We start from the raw sequence: 17678 nt of genomic DNA on the forward strand, positions 1-17678 counted from the left end.
TTGATTTCTTCTAATGGTAGACTTCAAATCCAGAAGTGTAGTCTGACGCTATAATGGATTCCAATTAATTTGTAATAACTCGATGAATAATTTAATGATCAGTCACAGCCATTATTGTGCATTTCCATCACGTGCATGTTACAGGCCTACATCATTAAAAGTGATGTAGGCCTTTGTAAAATGTCTATAGGCTAATAGAATATACCGAACATAATACTCCTATAAAGAGGCTAACAATAATATTGGTGATGGGGGAATTACTTATATCTGAAGAACTAGACTTCACTCCAGGATACAGCATTGTGTCCAGAACATTTGCTTATAAATGACCCTTTTATCTTCCTTTTCCCCGAGTGACAAAAAGGCAACCCCTGAAGAATAACCCATTGTTGCATTGCCTCTTCTCTATCCAGGGTGGACGAGGCGAAGCGACTGGTTTCACTATCGACCAAAAAATCTGTCCAAAATAAGCCTAATGCGTTTTTATGGGCTTATTTTGGAGCTAAACTTGTAGCCTGCCTTTTCGCCTATGGGACAACTACTCCCATTGTTAGGGCGGATATATGAGCATCTCGTCATTATATACAGATCTCTGCTCTATTGCACAGTGCCAATCCAACGCGTTTTGTTTACACTGCGTCGCAGAACTAATAAATTGTAGTCCTAGAAAGACCCACTTGAGAGTCACTTTAATACTGGTTTCTATTGGTATAAACTCTATTTCCCAGAAGCCCTTGTTTGCGGGGAGCGCAGTGGAGCTGTTAATCACCTGGCTGGAGGGATGTTTCTGCCGAAGCAGCCACGCAAGCGTCGGGCGCGATCGTACACCCACACCACGGTGCATGCCTGTCAGCGCTGAATCTCCGTCAGTAGATATCGCGCGTCAGTAGATTGTCAGCGGCAGACAATTCTATAGCATCGACATAAGCTACATCTTCTGAGTCGACGGAAGCATCTTCTGCAAGGAGAGGCTTCATCAATGTGCAGCTCACAGTCCTGGCCAGAGGTGTGCAGTTGAATGAGGATAAATCTACTGTACATCGGACAGTGAAGAAAACCTAGCATTACCATGAGCACAGGTAAGGTCTTCTGCCCTATTATAGACTATAGTGTATGTGAGGCATATGGTTTGATCATAGTAATTCGATGGAAATTACCCGTTTGTATGTTGACATTGTCATCATCCATGGTACTATCAGCTATTACACAGCAACGCAATTACAGATTTAAGACAAGCATATTGATAGGCCTGCAATATCCATTGACTCGGCAGAAACCATTCTGAGACAAAGGTCCTACTTGAGCTATAGCTCCCCCACTGTGGAATGCCATTCATATGGCTACAGTATGTGGTGTAGAAATGCTCACTAAGACTAGGTTTCCACTTCCAGACATATCATTGCGTTTTCATTGTGTTGCATTGCTGTCTCCCCACATTTACAGGGGCCTAGCTACATTGCCTGGGAGCTGCAGGCTGATAGCCTGGTACACTGGTCTCAGTGTGAGGACATCAGTGTGTCAAGTCCTCCTCGTGTCCATCCCATGTAATACAATGTCATTACATATGAATGACTCTAGTTATGGTTGTGACTAACATGCACAGTGCAGTAACTGAGTAGTTGAAGAACAGCATTGCTGTGAACATCATGCCCAGAAGACCTATTTTCCCAGTGTAGTGGTTACCAACCTTTTCTGGTTACTGTACCACCAACTGAATTTTGCTCTGCCCGAAGTCTCCCAGAAGTACCTCCTCATGTGCATTTTACCTTCTTACCTCCCATTTTAATCTTCTCAAATACCCCCTGTGAATGGGCCCAGTACCCCCCAGGTACTACCCCCCCAGTCCTAGTACCCCTGGTTGGGAACCACTGGCCTATGGGCTCAAAGCCATCATAGATGTGATGAAACCACGGACCTAGAAATAGTCTGAGCTGCCTCTCACCACTGAGTCAGAGCCACAACACAGGCAAGTCAGGCAAACCGCTTTAATGAGGTGGACAATCAATACCACAGTATTTTATATATTTAACCTTTATTTAAACTAGGCAAATTCTTATTTACAATGATGGCCTTCCCCGGCCAAACCCTATGGGACTCTCAATCACGGCCGGTTGTGATACAGCCTGGAATTGAACCAGGGTCTGTAGTGACGCCTCTAGCACTGAGATGCAGTGCCTTAGACCGCTGCGTCACTCGGGGGCTCCCCTGTTTGCACTGCTGATGAGAAGTTGTTGGAGTTTGTCTGTGAAATGAGGCAGGAATGCGTAACAGTCCTGAGTTATCATCAACACTGCCTTGTAAACTCACCTGAGACGTGTACTAAAGAAAATAAATGTTATATTCCATCCAGAACTGGGACACTGTCTGTCTTCTCTGAGCAGTGACGTTTTTGTCATGACACCTGTTTGTTAGAGCAATGTTGGATGGATGTAATGACTGATGTTGATGGAACGGTTAGTGAATTGGAATGGATGGAAATGGGAAAGTCTTCACCTATGTGTTCAGACTCACAGCTGGTGTCCACATGGGTTAGTTCATCCTGTTGACCTGGCTGGTGTCCTCATGGGTTAGTTCATCCTGTTGACCTGGCTGGCTGGTGTCCACATGGGTTAGTTCATCCTGTTGACCTGGCTGGCTGGTGTCCACATGGGTTAGTTCATCCTGTTGACCTGGCTGGTGTCCTCATGGGTTAGTTCATCCTGTTGACCTGGCTGGTGTCCTCATGGGTTAGTTCATCCTGTTGACCTGGCTGGTGTCCTCATGGGTTAGTTCATCCTGTTGACCTGGCTGGCTGGTGTCCACATGGGTTAGTTCATCCTGCTGATCTGGTGGGCTGGCTGGTGTCCACATGGGTTAGTTCATCCTGCTGACCTGGCTGGCTGGTGTCCTCATGGGTTGGTTAATCCTGCTGACCTGGCTGGCTGGTGTCCACATGGGTTAGTTCATCCTGCTGGCCTGGCTGTTGTCCACATGGGTTAGTTCATCCTGCTGGCCTGGCTGGTGTCCACATGGGTTAGTTCATCCTGCTGGCCTGGCTGGCTTGTGTCCACATGGGTTAGTTAATCCTGCTGGCCTGGCTGGCTGGTGTCCTCATGGGTTAGTTAATCCTGCTGGCCTGGCTGGCTGGTGTCCACATGGGTTAGTTCATCCTGCTGACCTGGCTGGTGTCCACACGGGTTAGTTCATCCTGCTGGCCTGGCTGGTGTCCTCATGGGTTAGTTAATCCTGCTGGCCTGGCTGGCTGGTGTCCACATGGGTTAGTTCATCCTGCTGACCTGGCTGGCTGGTGTCCACATGGGTTAGTTCATCCTGCTGACCTGGCTGGCTGGTGTCCACATGGGTTAGTTCATCCTGCTGGCCTGGCTGGTGTCCACATGGGTTAGTTCATCCTGCTGACCTGGCTGGCTGGTGTCCACATGGGTTAGTTCATCCTGCTGGCCTGGCTGGCTGGTGTCCACATGGGTTAGTTCATCCTGCTGACCTGGCTGGCTGGTGTCCACATGGGTTAGTTCATCCTGCTGACCTGGCTGGCTGGTGTCCACATGGGTTAGTTCATCCTGCTGGCCTGGCTGGTGTCCACATGGGTTAGTTCATCCTGCTGACCTGGCTGGCTGGTGTCCACATGGGTTAGTTCATTCTGCTGGTCTGGCTGGTGTCCACATGGGTTAGTTAATCCTGCTGGCCTGGCTGGCTGGTGTCCACATGGGTTAGTTCATCCTGCTGACCTGGCTGGCTGGTGTCCACATGGGTTAGTTCATCCTGCTGACCTGGCTGGCTGGTGTCCACATGGGTTAGTTCATCCTGCTGGCCTGGCTGGTGTCCACATGGGTTAGTTCATCCTGCTGACCTGGCTGGCTGGTGTCCACATGGGTTAGTTCATCCTGCTGGCCTGGCTGGCTGGTGTCCACATGGGTTAGTTCATCCTGCTGACCTGGCTGGCTGGTGTCCACATGGGTTAGTTCATCCTGCTGACCTGGCTGGCTGGTGTCCACATGGGTTAGTTCATCCTGCTGGCCTGGCTGGTGTCCACATGGGTCAGTTCATCCTGCTGACCTGGCTGGCTGGTGTCCACATGGGTTAGTTCATCCTGCTGGTCTGGCTGGTGTCCACATGGGTTAGTTCATCCTGCTGACCTGGCTGGCTGGTGTCCACATGGGTTAGTTCATCCTGCTGGCCTGGCTGGCTGGTGTCCACATGGGTTAGTTCATCCTGCTGACCTGGCTGGCTGGTGTCCACATGGGTTAGTTCATCCTGCTGACCTGGCTGGCTGGTGTCCACATTGGTTAGTTCATCCTGCTGGCCTGGCTGGTGTCCACATGGGTTAGTTAATCCTGCTGGCCTGGCTGGCTGGTGTCCACATGGGTTAGTTCATCCTGCTGGCCTGGCTGGTGTCCACATGGGTTGGTTAATCCTGCTGGCCTGGCTGGCTGGTGTCCACATGGGTTAGTTAATCCTGCTGGCCTGGCTGGCTGGTAGTGATGATGAACTGGATCAGGTGTGGGCCAGGTTGGTCTGAGGTATTTGAACGATAGACTATGTTTGATACCCTATCACACAGTGAGTGTACAAAACATTAAGAACACCTGCTCTTTCCATGACAGACTAACCAGGTGAATCCCTAATTTATGTCACTTGTTAATTCCACTTCAATCAGTGTAGATGAAGGGGAGGAGACAGGTTAAAGAAGGATTTTTAAGCTTTGAGACAATTGATATATGGATTGTGTATGTGTGCCATTCAGAGGGTGAATGGGCAAGACAAAAGATGTACGTACCTTTGAACAAGGTATGGTTGTAGGTTTTCTTTAGGGCAGATTTCCATGACTGCAGTATCTGAACTGAAGGTGTTTGCCTCACAAAAAAATTAAGTAAAGCCTAGTAAAGCCTAGCATGGTGAAATACAAGACAAGTCTTCTTTTCGACCAGGTACCAACATTCACCACAGTTTCCCATTGAAATATCTGAGTAGCTCTTCACGTTCTGTGTTTACTCGTCAGTCTGTACAGGGGTCAACAGCTGTGATTTGTATTTTTTTTTTACCTCAATAGATCCCAGATTGGTTATTGGATGATCAGCCATTCATTGGTTAATATCAATATACTATGCTAGCCTATTGTACGTCAGTCAGTCAGGGACAATATGAACTCATCACATTGGAACGTAGGCTGCGTCATCGGCAGACACGTTGCAGAATCAATCTGGAGTCACTGGAGCGTCCCCAGCTCCCAACACAGTGCTGTGAGCTGGGTTTGTGGCCAGATCACACCCACTGATTGTCTGGATGGATCAGTGTGCCAGAGCTACGGAGGCCCAGCAGGGTCAAAGTCAAGGGGAAAGTCAGGCCCTTCCTTTATTATACAGTAGTAATCTAGGCCCATAGTTACTAGTCAAAGGTTACCATAGAGTGAGTAATTAAAATACGATTGGCTAGTTAGAAAACATTGTACATAGTCATGGTGTTGCTAAACACTACTCTGATTTACTGTAAACCCCCTTGAAATGCCAATAGACACTAGTGTACATATAGTATGACAGAGTGTAATCATTCAAATAAAGACACAAGCCGATGCCCGCGGTATAGGATGAGTGGTGGTTGTTGTGTTTCCACTTAGTCACCAGATAGAGAGGTGATGTTCTAATTCAGAAAATTATAATACGAGTCTAAGGTCATAGTACAATGAGTGTAAATGTGCAAGTGTCAGCACGTGCTTCAGGGGATCAGTGTGGGACTGCGTGATCCTCACAGAGTGTGCACAGTGTGTGTGTGTGTGTGTGCCTCCACATGTGCCGTGTGGGTGTAGACTATGCGTTTCCCATGGACGATCATGAGAGTAAGCAGGTCAACATGAACACACACACACACACACACACACACACACACACACACACACACACACACACACACACACACACACACACTAATGGGAGTGGGCTGGTCAGGAAACTCCACAGTGATACATAATGGTGTGATCTCACTGGTGTTAATCTTGAGCTCTTGCAATTTAAGTCTGAAATGTGACGTGGCCCTGTCACATTTCCTCTGCCCACTCTCATATTGGAGGCTTTAATAGATGGGAGGAATGACATGTGCCTTCCGCTTGACCCCATCGATCAAATATGAGCTGCTGATTGGGTGGGCTGTGCCTGTAATTTATTAAAAGGGGTTTTAGCGTTGATTAGAGATGGCAGTTTCAATGGATTTCTTTGAGATATTGTTTGGAGATGTGTAATTGATATGTCGTTTTTCCTCTTGAACATTGGGCATACTGTGCATAGGATCGTAGTTGATTTCAGCTATAGATCATCAGTGTTACCATGGCATTACAACTATTGGAATACAGCCAATTCAACAGATTTATTGGCAAACAACATTAACTCAAAGATTGCTTGATATTTCCATTTGGGGGCTATAAATAAACATGAATTAATTAGATTAATTTAAATCATGTGCTGTACTGTAGCTTTAAAAGCTGTGAGTATCTATTTCTGACAGTCAATGTTTTCCCTTGTTATTCAGTATCTAGGTTATGATTCTAAAGGTCTTTCGTAAACCATTGAACCATTACTTATTCATTAATTCATTCTTTTCATATGTCACTTGTATGTACTATGAGGTGCAATCCTTCACTTTTTAAAACTATGAGGTGCTATCCTTCACTTCTTAAAACCATGAGGTGCAATCCTTCACTTCTTAAAACCTTGCAGTGCAATCCTTCACTTTTTAAAACTATGAGGTGCAGTCCTTCACTTCTTAAAACTATGAGGTGCAGTCCTTCACTTCTTAAAACCATGAGGTGCAATCCTTCACTTCTTAAAACCATGAGGTGCAATCCTTCACTTCTTAAAACCATGAGGTGCAGTCCTTCACTTCTTAAAACCTTGCAGTGCAATCCTTCACTTTTTAAAACTATGAGGCGCAATCCTTCACTTCTTAAAACCATGAGGTACAACCTTTCACTTCTTAAAACCTTGCAGTGCAGGCTGCCTTAATTGAGTCTTCCGTAGTGGAACATGCTGAGAGCTGACATTTAGACTAGGGTTGGTTGGTTGATTGGTGTGAAGTGTCTTACTGTCAGCATTTAGCTACTAACCCTCCTCTCTCTTCACTGCTGTACTAACAGCTATCAGAGTGAGGCTACACACTTACATGCTGACCAGACCGCGTGCACCATCACGCGCATGTTGATTTTGTAAACCAACACCAGACACAATCAGGACATGCAGGCTGAAATATCAAAACAAACTCTGAACCAACTATATACATTTGGGGACAGGTCGAAAAGCATTAAACATTTATGGCAATTTAGCTAGCTTGCTGTTGCTAGCTAATTGCATCTCAGTGTAAGAGACATCGCTACAGTCCCTGGTTTGAATCCAGGCTGTATCACATCCGGCCCGTGGTTGGGAGTCCCATAGGGCGGAGCACAATTGGCCCAGTGTCGTCCGGGTTTGGCCGTGGTAGGCCGTCATTGTAAATAATAATTTGTAATTAACTGTCTTGCTAAGTTAATTAAAGGTTACACATATAAACATTGTGTTGTTATTTGACCTGAAATGCACAAGGTCCTCTACTCCAACAATTAATCCACAGATAAAAGGGTAAAAGTTTGTTTCTGGTCATCTCTCCTCCTTCCGGCTTCTTCTTCTTCTCTGGACTTTATGTGGCGGTTGGCATCCAACTTTAAGGTGCATTACCACCACCAACTAGACTGGAGTGTGGACCTCAGTTCATCTTTTAATCACCCACGTGGGTAAATGCTCCTAAAAATCAATGAGATGGCACGTGGGTATATGCTCCTAAAAACCAATGAGGAGATGGGAGAGGCGGGACTTGCAGCGTGTCAAGCGTCACAAACAGAACCAAGTTCTATTTTAGCGCCTGGCTACGCAGACGCTCGCAAGCAGTGTGGGTGCAATGATCGAATAACATGTATGTGTACATTTATTTTGCTATGCTCGCGCACAAGACCGAAGCAGTGTTGTCAGCATGTTGGAAAACCTTAATTGGATGTCCCCATATGAGAACCTTTTTTTGTCCTTGGTAGAACCTTGTTGGGTTCCAGATAGAACGCTCTGTGGGAAGTACCAAAAAGGGTTCTACAAAGAGTTTTCCTATGGGAATAACCGAAGAACCTAAAACAGACTGGAACCAAGGCTAGCAGTACATATGCACACATATGGTGACATCACATACAGATATGTACTCAACAGTTAAACACATAACCGCACCATCTCACACATGGCAAACACACACTTCATGCCAGGGACATCTGTGTATCACCTGTCTTTAAGCACTGGGATTTCCCTCTAGAGCCAGTAATAACTCTACAGGTATAATGCTGACTCCCTATCTAAACAACTGTAGCTTCACTAGACTCAGTGAAAAGTTGTACCCTGTGTGTTTCTGTTTTTAGCTAAGCATGTCTTTGTATTTTTCACCCTCGCAGATGAGCCCATGCAAAACAGACCTCTGTTCATTCAGCTTTCCCTAGAGGAAGCTCTTTATAGCTCATCTGCCAAACCTCATGGTGTGTGTGTGTGTGTGTGTGTGTGTGTGTGTGTGTGTGTGTGTGAGCACCGATGGGTCTGTGTTAATTATGATATTGAATTATTGAATTGCTCTATTCAATACAGTAAAACATAAATTGTCCACACAAGCCATTGACACTGTGGTGGATAAACTTCTGGTGTGATTGTGGTGGCCCAAAGTTCTCTCCAATCCAATTTCACACTTCAAGGGCTTGGGTCATTTTTCATTTCCAACTGAGTTTCCTGTATTAAATCACGGCTAAATGGGCAATCATAGTAAATATAATATTTCTCACACTCCTTTCTCCAGAGGGAATTTGCTAATATATATCCTCATACAGGTAACTGCCAAAATAATGGAAACACTTGTGTAACACTTGGGTTTAACACTTTAGTAACACCTGGGTTAAACACTTGAATAACACCTGAGTAACACCTGCGTAACACTTGAGTAACACCCGCGTAACACCTGAGTAACACCTGCATAACACTTGAGTAACACCCGGGTAACACCCGCGTAACACCTGAGTAACACCTGCGTAACACTTGAGTAACACATTAGTTACACCCGAGTAACACTTGGGTAACACTTTATGTCGGTGTTTCCTTTATTTTGGCACTTACCTGTACCTCTGCAGTTACTGTAACACAAGTCAACTTTATTAGGGCGTTTCATCATGTTCTTTCATTTTCAGTTTGAGTCTGTGTACCACAGGGGTGAGGATATATGGTGTTCAGCCTTCTGATAACCTAGTGCTACAGTTCAGTTATTCTTCACATCTCTACGTCGTACTCCTGAAACAGAAGCTATTGAAAAAAATAGGCATGTCCCAATCCCAAGGTAGTTTAAAATGCTGCCTTCTTAAGGTGCCTTCGTTTCGACGATTTTGAAGGCAGCATCCCATGCATCCTTCACCTGGGGATATGTGTGTTAAGCCGGAACCAGACGTACAGTAAGAAGACCCATAATTCGGGCCAGAGAAATGGGCTTTTATCTCATCTATCTACATCAGGTGTGTATTTCACAGTAGCTATCCACATTTCCACAGAATCCCTTTGATCACCTGTGTGATATAGACGACAATTCCTGACAGGCTTCAATAGTTCCGTTCACAGATTAACACTTTGCCTTTGGCAGGAAATCAATTTCTCTGCAATATGTAGGCTACTGTCACGATTCCGCCGAATTCGGCTCCTCTCCTTGTTCGGGCGGCATTCGGCGGTCGACGTCACCGGTCTTCTAGCCATCGCCGCTCCACTGTTCATTGTTCCATTTGTTTTGTCTTGTTTCCCCGCAAACCTGGTTTGCATTCCCTAATCACACTACATATATATTCCCTCTGTTCCCCCCATGTCTTTGTGTGGAATTGTTATTTGTTACGCATTTTTTTGTGACGCGCCAAGCTGGAGTTTACCGGGTCCCGTAATTCTCCCGTAGTATGTTTATTGTTAAACTCTTTTTCTTCATTGTGACTTTGTCGCGCTTTACACTTTCGCTTTTGGCTGGAGATTTGTTTGACCAAGTTGCGTCCGGCTGTTCTCTGCTTCTACCTAATATAGTGTGCGCCTGATCACAACTCTCTGCTCTCCTGCACCTGACTTCTATACCAGTAGATCACAACTCTCTGCTCTCCTGCACCTGACTTCTACACCAGTAGATCACAACTCTCTGCTCTCCTGCACCTGACTTCTACACCAGTAGATCACAACTCTCTGCTCTCCTGCACCTGACTTCTACACCAGTAGATCACAACTCTCTGCTCTCCTGCACCTGACTTCTACACCAGTAGCGCACAACTCTCTGCTCTCCTGCACCTGACTTCTACACCAGTAGATCACAACTCTCTGCTCTCCTGAACCTGACTTCTACACCAGTAGATCACAACTCTCTGCTCTCCTGAACCTGACTTCTACACCAGTAGATCACAACCTTGACAGCTGCGTACAGTATAAAAGTTAGCGTTGCTACGTAAAGCATGAAATATATGGAGAAAGCCAAAAAAAATCTGTTACCGTTCCCATGACAAAAAGCAATCTCTTCAAAGTGAAAGTATCGTAATCCAAAAAGGCAATACACAGCCATAATGTGTTGTGGTGCTAGGGGAATGTGTTGTGGTGCTAGGGGAATGTGTTGTGGTGCTAGGGGAATGTGTTGTGGTGCTAGGGAAATGTGTTGTGGTGCTAGGGGAATGTGTTGTGGTGCTAGGGAAATGTGTTGTGGTGCTAGGGGAATGTGTTGTGGTGCTAGGGAAATGCGTTGTGGTGCTAGGGAAGGTGTTGTGGTGCTAAGGGAATGTGTTGTGGTGCTAGGGAAGGTGTTGTGGTGCTAAGGGAAGGTGTTGTGGTGCTAGGGAAATGTGTTGTGGTGCTAAGGGAAGGTGTTGTGGTGCTAGGGAAATGTGTTGTGGTGCTAGGGAAATGGGTTGTGGTGCTAGGGAAAGGGGAATGTGTTGTGGTGCTAGGGGAATATGTTGTGGTGCTAGGGGAATGTGTTGTGGTGCTAGGGAAATGTGTTGTGGTGCTAGGGAAATGGGTTGTGGTGCTAGGGAAATGTGTTGTGGTGCTAGGGAAATGGGTTGTGGTGCTAGGGAAATGTGTTGTGGTGCTAGGGAAATGGGTTGTGGTGCTAGGGGAATGTGTTGTGGTGCTAGGGAAATGTGTTGTGGTGCTAGGGAAATGGGTTGTGGTGCTAGGGGAATGTGTTGTGGTGCTAGGGGAATGTGTTGTGGTGCTAGGGAAATGGGTTGTGGTGCTAGGGAAATGTGTTGTGGTGCTAGGGAAATGTGTTGTGGTGCTAGGGAAATGTGTTGTGGTGCTAGAGGAATGTGTTGTGGTGCTAGGGGAACGTGTTGTGGTGCTAGGGGAACGTATTGTGGTGCTAGGGGAACGTGTTGTGGTGCTAGGGGAACGTGTTGTGGTGCTAGGGGAATGTGTTGTGGTGCTAGGGGAATGTGTTGTGGTGCTAGGGAAATGTGTTGTGGTGCTAGGGGAATGTGTTGTGGTGCTAGGGACATGTGTCATAAACCATAAGAACAAACCAAATGTCGTTCCTAGGGGCTCGGAATGTTAGTTCTGAGGTTTGAGCTAACTGCTAACTAGCTAGTGTGTTCTCAGGGGTATGTTGTTTTTATTGGCCTGACATCTCAGACACTTTAGAGCTGTGTGTAAGTGTAACCGATGTGAAATGGCTAGCTAGTTAGCGGTGGTGCGCGCTAATAGCGTTTCAATCGGTGACGTCACTCGCTCTGAGACCTTGAAGTAGTAGTTCCCCTTACTCTGCAAGGGCCACGGCTTTTGTGGAGCGATGAGTAACAATGCTTCGTGGGTGTCAGTTGTTGATGTGTGCAGAGGGTCCCTGGTTCGAGCAAGGGGACGGACTAAAGTTATACTGTTACATAAGGAGCCAGGTTGTGAATGTCACAGTGGCGTGTGACACCTGGAACAGGGACCTCCTCTCCTCTCAGACACAGGAATTCAGCAGCCTTCTGCAAAATGACAGCTAGGTCTTTATTAAGGCTTTGACGTTTGTTGTTTTTGAAGGCTCGTTGCCATAGTAATGTAGAGACAGTAAATCGTCATGGTGATGTGCAGTTTCTTCCTGTGGAAACGTGATTTACTTTTGACTAAATTAACACCAGTAGACCCTGTCCTTTTAAATTATGATTATGACGTGTTTCAGTCGTTCAGTCACATGACAATAATAAGAAGTACTATGGTCCAGCAACAATAAGATCAGATGGAGAGAGAATGACACTACAGTAGATCCTGCAATAGCTTATTCCAACTTCCTCATGTCTGCCGTGCTGAACATACTGTATGAGAGAGAGTGGTGGGGAATGTTGTGGTGCCAGGACATGTTGCCCTTTATGTTCTATGAGCTAGAGAGAAGGTCCATCAGAGGGGATAATCACCCTGACTGAACAGCTAACTCTGTTCCTCAGAACTGGCTCAGGATACCCCAGAGACAGAGTGAAGATCAATGAGGTTTTCTGAATTATTCATCAATGCACTTTCTTCTGTGTGTGTGTGTGTGTGTGTGTGGCTCTTTGCTTGTGGGAGGATCAGGTCGTGTGCATGGATGACTGATGATAGGCTGGCTATTGTTGTCCAATATCTCACACTCACATTATGGGATATTACGTGCGTGGATTGGTGTGGGTGATAGAACACTATAGTTTAACACTGCATGTTTAACAGAGAGAGAGACAGAGAGCGATAGCCATAGCTATAGCCAGAACACACGATACACCCATATGACTGCAGTATGAATTCCCTCTGGTGCCTGTGTAGCATCACCAGAGAGAGATCAACCCCCTACAGCAGAACAACAGAGCCCCCAGCCTCAACCTTCCTGGTCGTTTGACTACTGATGAGCGAGCTACTAGCTAGCCATGCCACAGAACTGCTGTGTCAGCAACACTCCGAACTGAATCCTCTCTTCCAGAACATTCCTAGTCCCCGCTGAATGAACAGCAAATCCAAATCACAGTCGGCTCCTTGTATTATTAAAAAAAGATTGAAATAGAGCTCAAATGTGGGTCAATAAAATTTGTGCTGTGAAATGTTCGTGTGCTAAGAACGCGCTAAGACTGGGGATCTATGAGAGATGAGGTTGGCGTTAGCTGGCAGTGAGGTCACAGTGAGGTCACAGTGACTACTAGATGACTAGATTATCTGCTGTTTCTCAGTTTCCCGTTTAAACTCGTACGTGGTTGAAAATGGATGATTTCTAAACACATGGCTGTACAGTAAGATGCTCAACAAGTCGTCAGACCTCAGGGTCTCCGCTTCACAGCTCTGTATGGGGGTTTTGATTGACAGCTGTTCTGAACTTGAGCACCACGTGACAGGAAGTCGCCCCCCCCCCCCCACCTGCTAATTGGGCAACTTTTGATAAAATGTTTGTTGTCTGAGTGAAGGAAATGCTATAAAATTAAGAGGACTCGGATGTATTTAGAAAGATGAGACGTTGAAGATGACGATAAATACCGTTTTGTTGTCATACAAGCAAGCCAAACACCCGTGAGCCCAAATGTGTACTTCACATTTCAATATCATAAAACGTGTTTTTATATAAGGTGACAACGTTTATGATCACTATGTTAGATGTACAGTTACCAAAAGACCTGTCGTCATACCCTGGGTTGTTCTGAACAGAATGAGCCAGTTAGTCTATTGTGAAGAGAACTCACTGCGACACACTCATGGCTCCTGTCAATGATCACCAAATCTGTTTCCCTGAATGTCATAGTGAAAGCCTAACACTGTAAGATCCTATTTTAGGACTTAACTAGTGATGTTGGCAATAGAACAGGCCTTCACATGATGTCCACCAGACCCAGATTTATAATGGACTGTTTTTGAATCGTGAAAACAACAGTAATTGTGAGACTGGCGATGCAGGGATGTGTTCTAATCAAAATAACTATATACAGGCCAATTCACACGAGTGTAAAGGGTTCATCTTTAACATCAGGCTGCATCAGGTGTGGTGTTGGGGGGTTGATGATCAAGGTTAACACCCGGTTTAGCAGAGAGAGTATTCTGAGACGTGTGTGTGTGTGTGTGTGTGTGTGTGTGTGTGTGTGTGTGTGTGTATGTGTGTGTGTGTGTGTGTGTGCGTATATGGACTAGTCTTTTTTATTGTATCTCATTATGGCAGATTTATGTTGTGTATTTAGATGGTGTCGTTTGACTGCAGGGTGTCTCAATGTTTCACACACACACACACACACACACACACACACACACACACACACACAGACACGTTCTCTCTGGCGTATTCGAAGTGATAAAGTGGGTCAAGATGGTGAATGGCGTCAGGCTTATTTTACAGGGAGAAGGCAGGTCTGGCGTTTAGTCTCAGACTCCTCTCTTCTCTCCTCTCTTCTCTTCCTTCCCTCCTCTCCTCCTCCTCTCCTCCTCTTCCCCTCTCCTCCTCTTCTCCTCTCCTCCTCTCCTTCTCTTCTCTGCTCCGCCTCCTCTTCTCCTCCTTTTCTTCTCTCCTCCTCTTCCTCTCTCCCCCTCTCATCATCTCTCCTTCTCTTCTCCTCTCCTCCTCCTCTCTCCTCTTCTCCTCTCCTCCTCTTCTCCTCTATCCTCTTCTCCTCTCCTTCTCTCCTCCTTTCTTCACCTCCTCTCCTCCTCTCCTTCTCCTCTCATCCTCCTCTCTTCTCCTCCCTAAGCCTGAGAGTGTGGAGTATCTCTTTCAATCAGTATGTTGACTCTTCTTGAACCTCTCATTTAAACCTAACTCTTTAGGTACTGCCCTTTTCCCTGTTGCTAGGTGATGTTCATTGCATTACAGGCAGGTCTGGCATTTAGTGTCTCAAACTACTCCTCCTCTCCTTCTCTTCTCCTCTCCTCCTCTTCTACTCTCTTCTCTTCCTCTCCTCCTCTCCCCTTCTCTTCTCTCCTCCACCTCTTCTCCTCTCCTCCTCCTCTCCTCCTCTTCTCCTCTCCTCTTCTCCTCTCCCCTCCTCTTCTCTCCTCCTCATCTTCTCCTCTCCTCCTCCTCTCCTCCTCTTCTCCTCTCCTCTCCTCCTCTCCTCCTCTTCTCCTCTCCTCTCCTCCTCTCCTCCTCTCCTCCTCTCCTCTTCTCCTCTTCTCCTCTCCTCCTCTCCTCTTCTCCTCTTCTCCTCCTCCTCTCCTCCACTTCTCTTCTCCTCTTCTCCTCTTCTCCTCTCCTCCTCTCCTCCTCTCCTCCTCTCCTCTCCTCCTCTCCTCTCCTCCTCCTCTCCTCTTCTCCTCTTCTCCTCTCCTCCTCTCCTCTTCTCCTCTCCTCTTCTCCTCCTCTCCTCTTCTCCTCTTCTCCTCTCCTCCTCTTCTCTCCTCCTCTTCTCTTCTCCTCCTCTCCTCTTCTCCTCTTCTCCTCTCCTCCTCTCCTCCTCTCCTCTTCTCCTCTTCTCCTCTCCTCCTCTCCTCTTCTCCTCTCCTCTTCTCCTCTTCTCCTCTCCTCCTCTCCTCCTCTTCTCTTCTCCTCTCCTCCTCCCCTCCTCTCCTCCTCTCCTCTCCTCCTCTCCTCCTCTCCTCTTCTCCTCTCCTCCTCTCCTCTCCTCTTCTCCTCTTCTCCTCTCCTCCTCTCCTCTTCTCCTCTCCTCCTCTCCTCTTCTCCTCTTCTCCTCTTCTCCTCTTCTCTTCTCCTCTCCTCTTCTCCTCCTCTTCTCCTCTCCTCCCCTCCTCTCCTCCTCTCCTCTTCTCCTCTCCTCCTCTCCTCTCCTCCTCTCCTCTCCTCTCCTCTCCTCTCCTCTTCTCCTCTCCTCCTCTCCTCCTCTTCTCCTCTCCTCCTCTCCTCTCCTCTCCTCCTCTCCTCTCCTCTCCTCTCCTCTCCTCTCCTCTCCTCCTCTCCTCCTCTTCTCTTCTCCTCTTCTCCTCTCCTCCTCTCCTCTCCTCTTCTCCTCTCCTCCTCTCCTCTTCTCCTCTTCTCTCCTCCTCTCCTCCTCTTCTCCTCTCTTCCTCTCCTCCTCTTCTCCTATCCTCCTCTCCTCTTCTCCTCTCCTCCTCTTCTCCTCTCTTCACCTCTCTTCACCTCTCTTCACCTCCTCTCCTTGTTCTTAATTCCAGGATAGCTAAACCCATGTCTTAATCTCAAGGCAGTGAGAGAAAAAGCTCATAAAAACATGTTTAAGTCACTCACAAACTTAATCTGAAAGTTTCCGTATGGATTATTTTAAACCCAAGAACATGTTTTAGAACAGTCATCTCAGTATGAAATATGCTAACATGATTTGCTATTGCTAGCTACAGTGCCTTCGGAATGTATTTTCCATATTTTGTTAAGTTACAGGCTTATTCTAAAATTGATTAAATTGTTTTTTTTCCCCTCATCAATCTACGTTTTTAGATTTCTTTGCTAATTTATACAAAAAAATTACAAATGGAAATATCACATTTACATAAGTATTCAGACCCTTTACTCAGTACTTTGTTGAAGCACCTTTGGCAACGATTACAGCTTTGAGGCTTCTTGGGTATGACGCTGCAAGCTTGGCACACCTGTATTTGGGGAGTTTCTCCCATTTGTATTAAGGGAGTTTCTCCCATTCTTCTCTGCAGATCCTCTCAAGCTCTGTCAGGTTGGATGGGGAGCGTTGCTGCACAGGTCTCTCCAGAGGTGTTCAATCAGGTTCAAGTCCGGTCTCTGGCTGGGCCACTAAAGGACATTCAGAGACTTGTCCCGAAGCCACTCCTGCGTTGTCTTGCCTGTGTGCTTGGGTTCGTTGTCCTGTTGGAAAGTGAACCTTTGCCCTACTCTGAGGTCCTGAGCGCTCTGGAGCAGGTTTTCATCAGGGATCTCTGTGTACTTTGCTCCGTTCATCTTTGCCTCGATCCTGACTAGTCTCCCGGTCCCTGCTACTGAAAAACATCCCCACAGTATGAGGCTGCCACCACCATGCTTCACCGTAAGGATGGTGCCAGGTTTCCTCCAGACGTGATGCTTGGCATTCAGGCCAAAGAGTTCAATATTGGTTTCATCAGACCAGAGAATCTTGTTTCTCATGGTCTGAGAGTCTTTAGGTGCCTTTTGACAAACTTCAAGCGGGCTGTCAGTGAGGAGTGGCTTCCGTCTGGCCACTCTACCATAGAGGCATGATTGGTGGAGTGCTGCAGAGATGGTTGTCCTTCTGGAAGATTCTCCCATCTCCACATAGGACTCTAGAGCGCTGTCAGGGTGACCATTGGGTTCTTGGTCCCCTCCCTGACCAAGGCCCTTCTCCCCCGACTGCACAGTTTGGCGGGGCGGCCAGCTCCAGGAAGAGTCTTGGTGGTTCCAAACTTCTTCCATTTAAGAATGATGGAGGCCATTGTGTTCTTGGGGACCTTCAATGCTGCAGACATTTTTTGGTACCTTTCCCCAGATCTGTGCCTCAACACAATACTGTCTCGGACCTCTACAGACAATTCCTTCTACCTCATGGCTTGGTTTTTACACTGACATGCACTGTCAACTGTGGGACCTTGCCTCCCAAGTGGAGCAGTGGTCTAAGGCACTGCATTGCAGTTGCTACAGTAGCTGTGCCACTAGAGATCCTGTTTCGAGTCCATGCTATGTCGCAGCCGGCCGTGGGGTGTGTGTAGACTGCTGAGGAATTACTGCTGAAGAATTTGTTTTATTTATTCAATTTTAGAATAAAGCTGTAACATATTTTT

General features: G+C 46.6%; 1 protein-coding gene across 1 annotated transcript in view; it reads left to right on the forward strand.

Annotated features, from left to right (window-relative positions):
- Positions 1-830: 830 nt before the first annotated feature.
- The window catches only part of LOC139379084 (actin binding LIM protein family, member 2), a 138690-nt gene continuing 121842 nt past the window's right edge, over positions 831-17678 (forward strand). The window contains exon 1 of the mRNA XM_071121872.1: positions 831-1079. Within this exon, the coding sequence (XP_070977973.1) occupies positions 1070-1079 (10 nt within the window). The 5' untranslated portion in view covers positions 831-1069. The remainder of the gene's footprint in view (positions 1080-17678) is intronic.

Source organism: Oncorhynchus clarkii, chromosome 21, assembly GCF_045791955.1.
Source record: "Oncorhynchus clarkii lewisi isolate Uvic-CL-2024 chromosome 21, UVic_Ocla_1.0, whole genome shotgun sequence".
Classification (NCBI taxonomy): Eukaryota; Metazoa; Chordata; class Actinopteri; order Salmoniformes; family Salmonidae; genus Oncorhynchus; species Oncorhynchus clarkii.